The 14,991-nt window shown below is 42.6% G+C and overlaps 1 protein-coding gene across 1 annotated transcript; it reads right to left on the bottom strand.

Annotated features, from left to right (window-relative positions):
* Window positions 1-3,529: 3,529 nt before the first annotated feature.
* LOC121511710 lies at window positions 3,530-14,194 on the bottom strand. Its single transcript, XM_041790473.1, has 5 exons — window positions 12,596-14,194; window positions 9,461-9,651; window positions 7,266-7,410; window positions 6,221-6,526; window positions 3,530-3,688 (listed from the first exon to the last, which is right to left on the bottom strand). The coding sequence occupies exons 1-5, from the start codon at window positions 14,192-14,194 to the stop codon at window positions 3,530-3,532; spliced, it is 2,400 nt and encodes a 799-aa protein (XP_041646407.1).
* Window positions 14,195-14,991: the final 797 nt, after the last annotated feature.

Raw genomic sequence — 14,991 nt, 5'->3', positions numbered from 1 at the left:
ACCAGCTTGATAAAGTTTCCTCCCTGATGAAGGAAAACTCTAAGAGAACAACACGTCCTCATGGATAAAAGAGCAGCTGGGAGCCTCAGACTGATTTAGCTCCTGGTATGGTTTAATAATATCAGTGTCAAAGTAATATTTAACAACCTTTCACATATCGTTCATTTTTAAGTAATACAGAGGTGGAATATTTTCCTGATCTCTGGAAAGTTTGTGCGTCATATAAACTGCAGCGTACTTCCATCAGCTCTCTCAGACAGAAGGCTAATCTTTACTCTACTAATGCCATGCTGTTATCAACCCCATCATTAAATGCTTAATGCAATTAGGCCAATTAGCACGGAAAGGGGTGTCTTTCTCCCAGATAACTGCGTAATGTTTTTTGCTACAGCATGATGATTGAATATATGCCTTTTCGAGGTTAAACCCATGAGTGAAGTCTGCATTTGCAAAATGAAAATCCTTTTAATGAGTCTTGTTTATTCATCAGGAAATTTTCTCACAATAATAAAGCAAACAAACAAATGATGTACAAAAACAGTGCTGGCATGGTTTCCTGTCCTATTGGTTCTTACACCAAGTTAAAACCATTTTTGAGAGTATAAATCAGTTTTAACTTGTCTGACTTCATTCTAACAAAAGACAATGCAATCTCTTTAGAACATGGCACATGCCAAGATATTTTAAGGCTGAAATTAATATCAACACAGTTTTCTTTTCTTCAAAAGCAAGTGTTTGCTTGTACTCTGAGTTTATACTTTACTAAATGTAAAGCAGATTTGCTGCAGGTAGAAGTAACTAATGGTCTCTACAAGTATGATACAGTGCAACATGACATGCAAAAATTCTGATGCTTCATAATCTAAACTCAGCACAAAAAGAAAGGAAATGTGTGTTTGGTAGATGATTTCTTTAGTGCAACAATACTTTTGGCAAAAATTCTTGGGTTGTGCCCATGAAAAATTTTCCAATCTTCAGTGCCAAGGCCAAACTGCTTATTCTGCTGTTGTTAGTGACTCTTGTTTTCACACTGTGACAGTTTCCTCAACCTGCCAGCACTCAGGAATTGTAGGCTGTCTTCTACAGATTTGCAGTCAACGTTTGCTTAACGATATGGCCGACGGCTTTCTGCCCAGACAATCTGGAACAGTCTACTCACAGCCAATCTCAAGTCTTATAAGGCTGCCCTTCACCATCAGGCTTATTTGCACTGGTGTTGGCAACACGTGCACTGAGACCTGACCATGACCATGTGGAGGAATGTTATGTCCAGCGTTGAGACCAGATTCTGCCTATGGCAGTTGGATTGTAGGGTCAAAGCGTGGAGGAGACCCAGAGATGCTATGTGGATTGCTGCACTGATTGAGCAACATCTTTTGGTGAAGGCGTGTCATGGTGTGGGGCGGCATCTCCCTCACTCAAAGACAAGGCAAGTCATCATTGGAGACAATCTCAATGCAGAGAGATATTAAGATGAGATTCTGCAATCAGAGGCAATCCCATAGTCTGGGACTGAACTCTATCCTCCAAGACGGCAGTGCTCGCCCCCACAGAGAGGGGTCTATCAGAGACAACCTCCAGAATTTGGAGTGAAGAGGATGGAATGGCCTGCCAGCAGTCTAGATCTCAACCTCAGTGAACACTTGTGGGATCAGCTTCGGCATGCCAGAGTGACCAGCACAACCACAATGGTTGACCTATGACAAATGCTGAAGAATGAGAGGCCATCCCACAGCAGTGTGTGACCAGCATGAGGAGGAGGTGCTAGGCTGTTGTGGCAGTGAATGGTCCAGACTTCAATCACCCAATCCACCAAACAACATCAAACAAGAGACAACAGCAGAATAAGCTATTTGAAATTGGTAGAGAAATTTTTCATGGGCACAACCCACAAACTCAGCTCTGCTGCTCATCCCACAAATGCATGTTCTTTACAAATGTGGCACCATTCTGAAAATAAATAAACAGGCTTTCCAACGGTATAAGATTCATTGCCAAGAAGCATTGTTACAACAAAAAGTATCTAACAAACGCACATTTCAGTACTTTTTGTGCAGGTTTATATTCTGTCTTTTACACAGTCTCAACATGAAGAAAACTTATACAGCATACATGTCATAACCAGTAGCCTCAGCTTAAAGAAAGATTGCTTTCAATACAATTTATAGGTGTCTGATACACATCTCAAAGGCAAAAAGTCAGCTGTTGATGTGCAGCCTGTGCATTAAAGGAGCACTCTGAAAATGATCTGATTTCTGTGACCAATTGGAAGCATCCTCTATGTTGATTGTTTATATTTTTGGGTGGAAAATCTCTGGGTTCTCTTAATATGACATTGGTCAATGCATTTCATAACACAAGTGACACTAAAAGTGCAATAATGTCATGCTAATAATACCTCCTTTGCCCTTGCTCAAAGGCAACGCAAGATATTTGTTAGCATGTTGTGAAAGTCCATGCTCTTCATGTATAAACGTATCAAATATCCTCACGCAACACAGCCTTGGGTTATGGGGATGACTTGTGCTCAGGCTGAGCAAAACCACAGTATCTTCATTATTCAACAACAGGATTTTTTTCAGTTATTGCCTTTAGAATCAGACTGTAGATCTACCTTCAGTATCTTACTTGGCCAATGTGGGTAATTAAGTTAATAACTGACCATATGACCACTTCATGGCAGTATCAATTGACAAGATTATTTTATTGTCCACCAGGCTGTGTGGCAGTGCAGGAGTTAGTGCTGTTGCCTCACAGCAAAAAGGTTCCTGGTCTGCTTCTCGGTCAGGGCCTTTCTATGCGGGGTTTGCATGTTCTCCCGTGCATGCGTGGGTTCTCTCTGGGTACTCCAGCTTCCTCCCACCACCAAGGACATGCTTACTAGGTTAATTGATTACTCTAAATTGGCCGAATGTTTATCTATATGTCAGCCCTGTCAACGAGTCAGGGGTATGCCCTGCCTCTCGCCCAGGGACAGCTGGAATACTGTCTAACCCCCCTAACCCCCAACGGGATAAGCGGTTTGACGTGAAAAGCCATTAAACATACTTTATTTAATAAAACAGATTTGCATGAAGCATTAGCATGTCGTTGTTTGAAGCTTACAGTATGATTCATCACAGTATTCAGTTACCTGTAAATGATAAAAGATTGTAAACAGACTGCACAGAGCTAAGCACTAGCCTCCTGACTTAGCAGAAATCAGCAGAAATGCAAATGTTCTGAAAATAGGAAAAACATTTCTTAACATTCAACACAAATCCCTGCACCGATAGACCTACTTTTTACACTGATTATGATATTGGCCCAAGTGAATGTGTCAACTTCAAAGTAGGTATCAAGGAATGAAATCTCACCAATATAGAAGGATTTTAATGCCGCTTAAGAAACTGTGCATTTATGTCTAGACAGGGACTTCTCCATGCTAACGCAGCGGTTCATGTTCATTCAAAAGTTGAACAGAATTGTTGTAATACAGTGTGTCCAAAAAGAGGAACGTATTGATCCAATCCGTAGAAATCTGCCATGTTCAGTCCAGTTCCTGTTTGATTCTGATCAGGGTTGGAAGGTTTTTTTGACTATCACGTCCCTTCCTCTGTAAAATGTACTCACTAAACTGTGAAGAGTCCACACCTCCACCACATGAGCCTGTGATCCAGAACCCTCTCTGCTGTAACCGCTCCAACACCTGCGGGTACACACAAACCAAGAAAAACAAAAGAGTAAGATCTATCATAGATCATTGATTGGGCATATAGACAAGGAGTTTAAAAGAAAATCTGCCAAATGAACATTTATTGTTGTGAAAATATTCACTTCCCATAGCTCAGCTTCACAACGCTGACACACCACGATTTTATGAGTCACAGTAGCCTGATGATACAGTTAAAAACCATTTTTGTTCTCATTAATCTACACTCAGTAACCTAACATTACAAAGTGAAAACACAATTTAGTAAATGTTTGCAAATTTATGAAAGATGAAAAACTGACTCTTTGCAAAAATGCTTGAACTTTAGCCCAGGTTCCTCCTATTTCTCTTTATCTTTGGTGAGATTTTTCTGCACCTTGATTGGAGTCCACCTGTGGTAAATTAAACTGACTGGACATGATTTAGAAAGGTAAATACTTCACTATAGAAGGCCTCTCATCTTACAATACATATCAGTAAATCCAAGCCATGAGGTCAAAGGAACTGCCTACGGAGCTCAGAGACAAGATTGTTGCAAGGCACAGATCTGGGGAGGCCACAAGAAACAGTCTGCTGCACTTAAGTTTCCCAACAGCACTTTGGGCCTCCATAATTCTCCCATGGAAGACGTCTGGCACAACCATAATGGCACAATGGCATTTTTTCGCAGCTTATTTTGCCCTAACCATAAATGGCCTAAATCCCAGTTCAGACCAAAGATTTGCAATGAGGTCAGGTCAGATATGGGAGCATGTGCCGGTTCGGCACTTTGCCACGTCAACCTCCACCCTGTATTGCTCTGGCCTCCTTAAGGCCATGCTCCAAGCCTGTACCAGGCCCATGCCCCATCTCTCCAGGTATCCTCTCAGCTGTCCCCTCCACAACACACATATGAGACAGCTAACCCATCCCATTCCCACTCTCCTGAGCATGTCTGCATTAGACACATGACTTGCCAACGATACCCAAAGATGCGCCAAAGAAAAGTCGTAACAAAGGAGTCCAGTCAACAGGCCTCACAAGAGCACCAAAAGATTCTGACTTTCGTCTGCATGCTTAAATACCGGTAACGTCACCCATCCCCCTGTGCATGAGTCCAAGTCCATGGTTAATCTCAGCGCTGCAGTCAGTGGATCAATGGATTGCACTGCCAAGGTCGGTGAACTGCTCTACAATTTGTATGCTCTCACCATTCACAGACACAGATTCAATTGCAGCATCCAAGGCATCCCCAAATGCATGGATCTTTGTTTTGGCCCAGGAGATGTGCATTCCTGGCACTTCAGCCTTCTCACTCAGCAAGTTAACAGCCCCCACAAGGACATCTACAGTCTCCACAAGGATCACAATATTCCCAGCAAAGTCCAGATCAGGGATTTGGACATCGCCAAATTACACTCCACAGTTTGCTACCCCTGTACCCGCCCCATTATCCAGTCCATACAGGTACTGAAGTGTGTAGGATCTAAGACAAACACCTGCCCTACCCCAGAGTCAACTGAGAAGAAGTAAGAGGGTAAGCCAACATAGTTCAAAGGGCAGACATCAGCTGGACGAGCGCAAAGCTCCAGAATCTTCCAGAGGGCATCTCTACTCATCAAGTTGAACGCCTTTCTGAAAGTAAACATGGGCTGCAAACGACCCTCTGCTGATTCCCAAATGCGCTTAGTGGGGGCCACAAGTGCAAGGATGTGGTCTACTGTAGAAGTCTTGGGTATAAGGGGTGTATCTGCAACTGGCCATGCTGGAACATCCAAAAAACCTTTTATTTCACACTGTTGGAGTTGGGGAACATGGCAAAGACTGTGTGCTTTCCAATTTCTGCTTTTTGTGCCTGTCTTGCAGTTAACTTTTCGCATAGGCTACACATAAGCATGAGGATAGTGATGGTGAGTTACTTGCTATTGTTGAAGCTATGTTTTTTAAATAAAAAGAGATAACATAAAAAAGCAAACGGATGTGGGCTTTAGAGACTTCCATAGGTGACCAGGGTATACATAGGACAGTGTAAGCTATTTTATGCCATGAGCTTCAGGCCAGAGATGTCCCATATCTCTCCTGGTGTTGTTTGGAGGAAATGGTGTTGCCTCTAAAGCCTTGTTCAGCTGACAAGACAAGCTGTCCATTTGATTCTCAGTGACTGGTGTGACTAGCTCACCACCTTTCTGGGGTCTGAAGTACTTATTAGCAGTGGAAACACAACGTGCCTTAAGATTTAAAATAAAGCTGTTGATGACTTGACAAACTGACTTACAAACAACACCATAGACACCAAAACCAGATCCACAGTGGCTCAGCTCACAGTGCTGCAAATGCCACCCGCAGTATTTTAAAACTGTCTTATTGCATTGTGAATCTTTGCTCTGACCTGGCCATAATGAGTGAGTCAAAAATGGTATTGCAAGCAAAGCACTTAAATTAGGAGTGATTATATTAAACATTTCTGATACTGAGGAAAGAGTTAAGTCAATCAAATCTGATCACTTCCAAAGATTTGTGAATCTGTCACTTGAGGTGTGTGTTTTTTACCTGGACAGAGTTCAGGTGGCAGTAACCATTGAGAGGAAAACGAGTGATATATGTGGTGTCTTGGTTCCAGTTGGTGTTAAGGGTATTTGACATGATGTCTCTGACCTCGGGAAAAACCTCCTCGATCACAGCCTGGTGGGCACTCACACTGATCCTCTCACCGAGCTCTGGAGCCACATGAATCATGACACACTCACACTCCTGACACACCCCACCACATTCCCGCTCTGTCCTCCAGCGTTCCAGCTCTGCCTGCAGAGGAGCTAGCTGGAAGAAACTGGCCTCTTCATACAGTAGGGAATATTCCTGCAAACACAGATAGAGTACACTCATCATGACCATGACACCACACTGTACATATACACAGAATAAGTTAAAACATGGAATGATATACACAATTATTCATCATACATTTATGTTCATACAAGTAAAATACATTTATATTTTTGAAAATGATGACAAGTCTACCATTATTTTGTAACATCCATATAATTACCAGGCTGGTCAATAGGATAAATGTTGACACTTAATTCTTAGCTACATACATGTAACTAAACCTAGCACAAAAAGTAAGGAAATCTGTGTTTGTAAGATTATTTCTTTGTTGTAACAATGATCAATCCTCTACTGCTGGAAAGCCTGTTAATTTGTAATGAACATGCATTTTTAGGATGAGCAGCAGAGCTGAGTATGTGGGTTGCAGCCATGAAAAATTTGCTAAATCTTCTCTGCCAATGCCAAACAGCTTATTCCGCCATTGACTCTTGTCTGGTGGCAATTTGAGGTCTCAATAATATCACACAACAATGAAATTCTGTTCACATTTTGGTACACATGCTAACAAAGCATCTTTCAATGCCAGCTGTGTGCTGATTTAGTCACAACACAAAAGACTGACTTTCTTTAAGATTGCTTGCATAAGACATCTAAGACAGTGATTTTTTTTTTTTGCTGTTTATTCATTTTTGGCTTTCTTGTGATGTGAGACGGTACATCAGTGACAAACTGTGATAGTACCTGATGAAATCTCTAGACAGACACTCACTTTGAAGTCATCAGGGATCAGGAGTTTTGAGGTGCGAAGGAAGTTTAGTATGTAGCGGAACATTGGGCCGTCACGATCGATGAAGTAGTGCTGCTTTAGGCTGTCCAACACGATGGGCTCTGTTCCATCAAACAAATGACCGATCCTGCCAAACAATAATGGAAACGACAGAGGCATCTTCATCAGATAGATGACTAGCCAAATGTTCAGGAGGATGTCATGCCTGCCAAAAGTATATGTAGTGAAAGCAGCCGACCATTTTCCCAGATAAAGAAACTGCAGGAGGTTTTTCCTCCAACCATGTGCTGTTATACCCTTAGGTGGATGGAGGAAGAACTTATCCAGAGGGTTGAAGCAGTACTGGGTAAAGCATCAGAGGCCATGCCCACGTACATGTATGAATCTCCAATAAGTTTAATTCTTTCTATAGTTTCTAGATCATCTTCATGTTTCCTTAGACCACAGCAGCTCTAAAGCTCTTTATGGAACCAAGGAGAATGACTCCATTTTGATTTGATGTAATCAAATATTACATATTTAATTGTGTACATAATTATGTAAATAAAAGCATATGAACTCTTTCTTAACAGGGGATGTTTATCATCTTTTTAGTGCAGGGGCAGGGCCATAAGGGTTAGATATCAGAGGCTTAGCCCGAACTCTGGAGGGTCCTGGGGTATGCTTCCCTAGAAGGTTTTTACCAATCAGGTAATTATACACTACTTTCGAGCAATCTTTAATTCAATTTAGATTTAAAACATCAACAAAAGTATACATCTTTGGGCAAAAATGATGCACTTCCATCTTTAAAAGCATCTGTTACAGCCAGCATTATTAGATTCAGTTCTTCTCAAACTGCCAGTCATTCCAAACCCATAATACACTCAATAAAAGATCAATAATTTTCACTTCTTCTGCCTTAAAAAAGGACAGAAACTTTCTAATAATTTTTTTTTTTATTTACATAACATGGAAAGGGTATGAACTCAGTGTAAAAGTTTACAATTGACGTTCATTTTTAAAAAGTAACATTAAAAGCGAATTTGTGGGGTTCTTGATTTAGATATATTTTTAAGAATGCAGAATATGTTATCTAATTTGATGTAGAATCTATTTCTCATATTGTCATATAAGCTCTTACAAGTTAAAAGAATTTGACTTTATACAGTTTCCCTAAAAGATTGACGTTTTCATGTCCATTATATGTACCATAAATAGTTTCTTTTTGCATTTATTTATAATAACAGTAAGCAGAAAAATTGTTTCACCAGCCTAAAAGATTCTGGTCTTTTGAGAAAACATCCAGGGCTTGAGCCCAGTGAGCCACCCCCCTTGCTCCGCCTCTGGTTTAGTGTCTGTTTTAACGCCTGTTTCTCCTGCTTCATCAAATGCCACTGATGTTTTTCAGCTTTTGAAGTTGGCTATGCTGCAGCGTCCAATAAAAAAAAAAAAAGGGGGGGGGGGGTGGGGGGGTGGGGGGCAGGAGGCCTGCTCTTATGTGTCTGCACTTGTCGGTCCTCAGATCCCAGTCCTCAATCCTAGGTCCTCTGACCAGTTTAAGAGCTCTGGAACAGTCACAGCCAGATACTACCACTTTGTTAGACTTGTTACTATAAAATAACTGTAATTACTCTAAAATTACTATGTAATTAGTAGGTAATTAGGGCCCATTGAATAAAGTGTTACCATATTTTTCACTGCAGTGTGTGAATGAGGTGTTAGAAGTTAGGAAAATGGTTTGATTTTGTCAGTTTGGCAACAAGTATGACATTTTAAGTAGGGCCCATTAGTTAAATATCATCTTCATCTTTTTGGCATATCCATCATTAGACTTTTTTATCCAACCTCGGAGATTTAGGCCTTTTGGGAAAACATTTAAGTCTTAAGCCCTGGAAACCGCCTCGCTCTGCCCATGCTCAGCAGACAGTTGTATTTTTACCTCGACTGCACATCGCTAGTAGCAAGGTTGTTTGTGACTTTTGCAGTTAGGCTCCATCACAGTTTGACCCAGCTGACATCACAAACTGCACTGGAGCAGAGAAATAAAGCCCATTTAACCCTTTTTGTGAGTGCTTTTTATTATTAAATGGTGTCTTTTTATCTTATCTGCACAGTTTTAGTAGGTGTAAACTTTGCACTGTCTTTTCATAAATCTGGCTATAGGTTTATTTCACTGAGCTCTGTGCGTCTCTTACCGTGACTCAGGGTACTTTGTGAGCGTGGACAGGCTGCTGGTGTACATGTGTCCTCCTACATCAATGTGGACAGGTGCATTCGTTTTGGTGAGCTTGGCAGGTGTGGGGATGCCTGCAGAGCCCAGAGGAGAGACAGGAGACACAGAGACCAGCTGCTGACTTGACATATTGCTGCTGCCTCCGGGGCTTTCCTGGGAAAAAAAAAAAAAAAAAAGACACAGAAATAGAGGAGTGGTGCTATAAGTGTGAAAGTTGCCTTGAAGTAAATGTAAATATCTGTAGTTTGGTTATCAAATGGGAAAAACAATTGTCATAAAAAAAGAATATGTTTTATTTTAAAGTTTCACTTTTGTTGATGCATTCTCTGAAATTAATCATATTTTTCTGAAATTGTTTTGCATTTTCTACTTCTGCCCATGGGTTATAAATATTTTTGCTGCACAATACCATACAACGTATGACTATAACCCATGTGGCTCACAGTCACACTGATTGTTATATGTATTTAAGGATAGGTATTCATGCACAACTGCTGCAAGATCCAATAAGAGACGTCTTTAGTTCACGTCCAGCTACTGATTGAAGCGCACGTTTTTGCTGAGGCATCAGAAAATGATTAGCTTAAAAGTTGAGCAATGCATTCACTTGAAATTTTAGGTGAAATTGAACAAAACAGCAGCTGAATCTTTTGGTACATTAACTGAGGTGTATGGTGTGTGCACATGTGTTTGATTGGCACAAAAGATTTAGTGAAGGCAGAGAGAATTTCCAAGATTATGGGCACCCATGCACATCAAAAACTTTTGAAAAAAAATTCAACAAATTGTTCAAAATGATCCATGACTCTGTAAGAATGATAGCAGAAATGATCTCCTTTGATAAAGAGACAGTTCTGCAAATTTTGCATGAAAGTTTGAACATGACAAAAGTGCACTGAAAAAAAAAGATTTTGACCCATAGTATTTGTAATGTATAATTAAATGTGTAATTCAATCCTTCTTATATTTTTTGAATAATTTCAAAATGTGCTGTCTCCATTTCAAATAAGTTGATTTTAATTGTGCAAAAGTAACATAATAAACTGTGTTCAAATTAGTTGGTTTGAATTGTGTTAATATAACTTAAAAAACTATGTTGAACTAAAGTGATATTAATTTTAGAAATGTGTTGAGGCTAGCTGATTTTAATTGTGTACCAGGAACATAAAAAAACTGTGTTCAAATGAAGACCACATACTGCCCTGTCCGAGCATGTGCATGACAAATCTGCAGTTTTCCCAGAATGCCTTTGGGCACTAAACCTTTATGCACTCAGTTTGCTCCTGCTGTCTTGGCCAGGACACCCTTGAAAAAGAGATTTTTAATCTCAAAGAGGTTTTCTCCTGGCTAAATAAAGGTTAAATAAAATAAGAAAATAAAATGCACCATGAGTGAAGTTCCTGTCTCACTTAAAGAAGTCCCGCCTATAGGGGCCAGTGTTACTGCTGTAAATCAATAACTGTTGTATGACAGATTGACCTTGGAGAAATTTCACGTACTGGTTCAGTGGATAACCAGCAGTCAGCGCTACAAATGTTTGCACAAGTTAGTCCACCTTAGGTGAAATGATAATAAAAAAACCTTTACCAGTGAGTACTATTTGACATTTTAAGATAAGTTACCTACGATATACTCATCTTGTTTTACTGTGTACTTGATTTGAGCAAATAAACCTCTAATTTGAATTACGTAAAAATAATACGTTGGGTCAACTTAAAAAACATATATGGAATCTAGGCAAATGGGCTCCATGCACGGCAGGGGGTGGCGTATTTCTGGTGGAAAATAAGACCGTTTCACAACTTCTGCCCAATGATACGTGCTAAACCAAAATGGAATCTAAACCCTCCTATACTGCCTTAATTTGTCCGTTTTGTTGTTTTTTTTTGTTTTGATTGTTGTTTGTCTTTATCATCATCGCTTGGCATCCAAACATGCTAAAATGATGTTTCAAAAACAGGTTAAAAGCACTTCTGGACATCGTTGCTGCGTGCTGCAATTTAACTCGTCATTGACAGTCAGCTCAGGTAACTCATGAAAACAGCGAGTAAACCGCAACGAATTTGCCATCATACGCCTTTCTCTTCTCCCGACTGGAAGTGTGGGAGCGGTCTAATGCCAAATGTGGAAGCAGTTCATACATAGAGCCCATTTCTTTAGTGCAACTGCTTAAAATGATAAAATTGGGGTAATTCAACTCCACTCATTCGAGTCTGTCTAACCTAGGTTTAATTGACTTTTCTTAAAAAATGTTAGCGCCTGCTACACAATGTTATTAAGTTAAACTTATTCATCTGAGATTACTTAAAAACATTAAGTTCAGTCAACAAAAAAATTAGATCTAGATCTAGATAAAGATATTGTGTGCAACTGCAAAAATTAATACAATTCAGTGGGATCAACAAAACATTTTTTTCAGTGTGTGTGCCAAACGTGTCCCAAAACTTCTGGTTATTATTCAGGTTAAATATAAATTATGGATACCTCAGCTTAACTTTACAACGGACCATGATAATGCTGACCCCCAGTGTGGTTGGGCCCCAGAAAGCTCTCCCCTTTACCCCCCCTATGGGCAGCCCTGTCTGCACTGCACATGTTCATGGCTATGTTTAGCCACCTTCAGGCACAGTGGGGGTCTCCAGGCCCTGGCATCTTATTTTGCGGGTCAAGGGCTCAAAAGTTTGAGAAGCACTGTCTAAAAGTTCTAAGATTGTCCTTCCAAGCATCCCTACATGACAAATACATGATAAATTGACAGTACAGGGTATTTCTGTTAATGCAAAGAAGACTGTATAGTATTGTAGTGAATTAACTGTTTTTGTTTCATTGTTTTTGGACTTTCTTGATTTATAAAGGGGGAGAACAGTGAGTGTGGAGGCCCCCATGCCTGGGTTTGCCTTGGGCCCTAAAATTCCTAAGTCCGCCACTGATATAAACCAAAAATCTGTCGTCCTCTGAGGACTGCAGCCTGGTGAACTTCAAACATCTGTATGTAGGAATATTCTCAGCACGGTTAGCTACTAGAAACCATGCTAACTGCTAAGCTCTTCGGTTAATGTAAGCTAGCAGGGGGAAACGACGTGATGTTCAGTGTTACCCGTGTGGGTGGAGCGACCAGAGACCCAACAGTGGAGTTCGGATCAGCATGGGGCTCCTTGGTTCTCGCAGGCACCGCCGGCTCCCTCTCGTCCTGATCCACGGGAGAATCCGCACTCGTCATGGAGCGCACGCACAGCTTCTTGGCGCGAGGAGCCTCTGAGTCCTCCACGGTGCTGGATCTGGTCTCTGTTGTTGAGAGGGTCGCGTTTATGGTTGCAGAAAATGTTTCTGTCTCTGAGCGCTGCGGCTTCCCCTCGGCAGAATCGGCTACACGGCGGACGTATGGGATCACGAGCTGGAGGTGGGACTGCGCGTGACCGTTCACCGTTTCCGTGGCAACATAAAGCGTCGTCGTCGGCCTGGAGCCTGCGGCGCCTACGATGCTGTTCAGCGTTGCTATAGAGACCGCACCGATGCAGTGGTTGGTGTAGGTCTTGGAGAGCTTGGCAGCGCGCGACAACATCTGCATTCTCGTGCCCAACAGGTTCTTACCGATGGCTTTGTTCTCATACCACGTCACGTCGCTCGCGCAGCAGTGGTCCCGGGGCCGCTGGAAGAAAGCCCTGCAGAGAGGGTTCCGTTTGGACAGATACCGGACGAAGCTGGCGTAAGGGCACTGCTCCGTGCCCGTCTCGTACATCCGCGGTAAGGTGTCCTCGTCTGCGTCCGGACGCTTCTTGGTCCAAGCGGTGGACCGGGACTTGTGATATGGTCCGAGAGCTTTAAAATAAACAAACTTTCTCCCATCCTCGTCCACGGCCAGGCCAAACGAGTCCTCTTCCAGTTCCCGCTGGTTTTCCCGGCCCCTGGTGCAAAAATACATACAAGTCTCGAACCAGACTTTGTTAAGGAGCCCGAACGACGTGTCGGTGTTGAACACCGAGGACTCATACAGTTTCCGCAGGTCTGAGCGCGTGATGGCTTGTTTCTGCACCACGGGACCGGCGCCTTGCTCCTCCAGCCTCCGAATAACCGCGGCTAGGGTCAGGTTGGCGCTGCGCAGTTCGGGGTCCTTGGTGAGGTCTAAGGTGCGACAATAGGGCGGTTCGTTCAGGTACCGGTTCAGCGAGCTCCGGATGCTGATGAGGGAGGACTTGCTGTACAGCTGTCCACTTTTAGAGCGCGCCTCTGCGTAAAAGGAGCGCAGCACCGCGCAAAGCGCCTCCTTGTCCAGAGTTTCAAAGTCCGGACTTTGGGCTTTCTCACTGAGGTACTCCCTGAAGATCCTTACCGCATACCGGGTGGCAAGGCGGGTGTTCTCGCTCAGCCTGTTCCGCTCCGTCCGCTGAAGGTCTCCCTCCAGGTAAGGCTCCAGCCCAGTGGGGATGCTGCTGCTGAAGGGATCCGCCTCTCCCTGGTCCATACTCCGCATAACGACCGCTCGAGTCTCCGCGGCGGAGTCCAGCACAGTGCTCCCTGACTCCCACTCCAGCTCCACACCATCTCTGTCGGAGTCCTCGTCCTCCTCCTCCTCCCCCGTGATCTGGACCTCCTGGATAAAATCTTCATCTTCATCCTCATTATCCTCACCCCTGCTCTCTTCGGGGCAGCTCATCTGCTCCTGGTCCGTGTCTCCGCTGGCAGGCATTCTCGCCATATTGCGGTCTGTGAAGCAGTCCTCCGGCAGCGCGCATGCGCTATATTGGACCGCAGCGCTGAAAGCCTTTTGTGTTTAAGTGACCTTCAGCCGTGCACGCGTCTTTTTTTTAAGGTACAGAGAGCGAGCGCAGCAGGAGAGTAAATTTGGAAGCTCGCTCCACCGAGGAGGCTGCGGTACTGGAGAGCAAACTGGACCACCGACAGAATCCCAGTGTGATGTGGAGGATAACAGGACTGCATGAGGGTGACCTCGAGAGTCAGCCAGAGCCAAACAAACCAAACATTTTCCCTCCTAAATCAGAATCATGAATGTGACAGTATGAGTGAGAATGTCTGCCTAAAGAGAGGAGAAAAATCACTCCTGAAAAATGCACTAGAGCATTTAAACTGGCCTTTTATTATCTTTAGCTTCATTAGATAGACTTTTAGGATTTTTCCAAAAACACAGAGGTGGCAGAATTTATGAGGGTGGTACAATCAGAACACACATGCGCACTTTTCCCCCCAGGAATGAACGTACAGGTTTGCACAGAAAATGTTTTAGATCTTGCATTAATGCTCATTATATACGCCATCAGTTTGAAGAATGTGCATGCTTTTGCAACAATGCATGATTTGTGTCACTTAAGCTGTAGTATACAGTCATAAACCCAGATAGAGCTCTCAGTTTGCACCTTAACAGGGGCGTAGCACGGGGGGGAAAAGGGTGATTACCCGGGCCCCCAGTAGGGAGAGGCCCTTAAAAAGCCTGCAGTGAAAAAAGTGTTTTTATTTATTTTTCTTTAGCATTTAGTG

This window comes from Cheilinus undulatus, linkage group 7 (assembly GCF_018320785.1).
Source record: "Cheilinus undulatus linkage group 7, ASM1832078v1, whole genome shotgun sequence".
NCBI lineage: Eukaryota > Metazoa > Chordata > Actinopteri > Labriformes > Labridae > Cheilinus > Cheilinus undulatus.
Note: the sequence above shows the minus strand (reverse complement) of the source record. Positions and strands in the feature narration are given on the sequence as shown.